The sequence below is a fragment of the Colletotrichum tamarilloi genome, assembly GCF_030869305.1.
Source record: "Colletotrichum tamarilloi strain Tom-12 chromosome Unknown Scaffold_436.1, whole genome shotgun sequence".
Classification (NCBI taxonomy): Eukaryota; Fungi; Ascomycota; class Sordariomycetes; order Glomerellales; family Glomerellaceae; genus Colletotrichum; species Colletotrichum tamarilloi.
In genome coordinates this window covers 1-1,570 of record NW_026849818.1, presented here as the reverse complement: position 1 = coordinate 1,570, position 1,570 = coordinate 1, and the positions used below count along the sequence as shown (strand labels likewise).

Below are 1,570 nucleotides of genomic sequence, written 5' to 3'. Positions count from 1 at the left end.
ATGACCTTGATGTTCAGAGAACTGGTTATCAGACTTGAGCAATATTCTTGGCCAGGCTTGTTTACAACGACTTCACATAGATACATCGCCTAGCAATGTTTTATGAGCGTATCTCGAGGATACTTCGAGATTCGAGAACAAGCTGATTATGTTGAAGAGTGAACACATGGCTTCTCATGCTCTTATTCCTATTTACGTGCCTCAATTATATTTCAACTCTGCTCAAGATCTCATTTCTGCACTCGCCCATGAACAGTTCTTTGTCATTGGCCCTACGGCCGACCGCAAATACTGGGAGGTCGCTGCCCCGCCGGAGCTGCTCCAATTTTTCCACCTCAGAAAGGTCCATTTTGAGATGAATTTGCAATACGAGCTTTTCGTACCTCATCCTGCCGACGTTCTAGAGCTGGGTCATGACAGAGCAGTGATGCTGGCGCGAGCTCGTTTTATCCGTGGGGTTTTCAAGAGTGTTGCCACCGAACAGGTTCCCGCGCTTACATCGTTTCTTGAAAGACGTTCACAATGCTTAGCTACGCCAATGAAGTGGGCAATGCTGGCATGCCGTCTCTGGGTGAGAACACTAAGGCCGAAAGCACACTCCTTTGAGCCGGCTGATCCTGACTGTGAGCAGAGATCCTCACTTGAGGCCCGCTGCCGCTTCTACGGAGTCCTCGCTATATGCAGGAAGCTGCTCGATAGTAGCATGATCGCTATACCAATTCTTGAAGAGAATGTCTATCTGTCGCTTCAGAACAGAGCTCTTGCTCCATTATGCGAGGACTTCAGTGAGCTTCATTGTTGCTCCCTTCTCCATAACATTCTGGAGTCTGTGGGCGGCGCCAACTCGGGACAAGCATCGTTCACCCATTTCAACTCAGCCGTTCCTTATTCCATGAACTTGCTGCTATGCGGGACCATCCAAGAACATCTACACACTGGCGGAATAGACGTTGCTACCGCGGCTATCGAGGCTTCATACGATCTCCCAGGCGTCGAGGACCTGAGATACCTTCACATTTTACCATTAAGAATCCTCGTATGACTTCCTTCTCGCGTGATGGGCCAGCTGCTGACTCTTACAGAAAGGATTACCTGGCTCATTGATATCGCAAATGAGTCCCCATGACACCACCATACTCATACCCTACCTGGAACAAACACGCTCATGCTCCAATAAGCCGGAACAGACTGACGACGTGGCGGGCCTATCAGCTGGGCTGGTGGTGGAGGGAGTTGGCTGTAGGCTCAGATCCGGGTTTTGCAAGTGGTTGAAATCCCCAGATGGAACCGCATTCCGCGAGAAGCTTCACCTGAATTTGCGCGGTCCACAAACTGGTCTGCAATTCTTCTGGAGTTTCTTTGCACTGCTCGGTGTGGCACGACATCTTGATCCTGCCGCTGTGAGTGATCATACTGATGAGGTAATGCTTACCGCTTTTGAGGATATCATGGCTGATGGCAACGCTGATACACGACTTGGGTTGCTGGAGAAGATGATCCATCCCATGAAACTGGCGCTCCAACGACTTCCCAATCAGGAGCTTATGGTCTCACACTGGACATACCTGAA

At 49.9% G+C, this 1,570-nt stretch overlaps 1 protein-coding gene across 1 annotated transcript; it reads left to right on the top strand.

The window, feature by feature from the left end:
- Positions 1-538: 538 nt before the first annotated feature.
- Positions 539-1,570, top strand: CTAM01_17241 (uncharacterized protein; the record flags this gene model as incomplete). The annotated part of the gene is made up of 2 exons (XM_060533229.1): positions 539-991; positions 1,083-1,570. Coding segments are annotated over 2 exons (941 nt in total), but the record flags the coding sequence as incomplete, so codon positions are not given.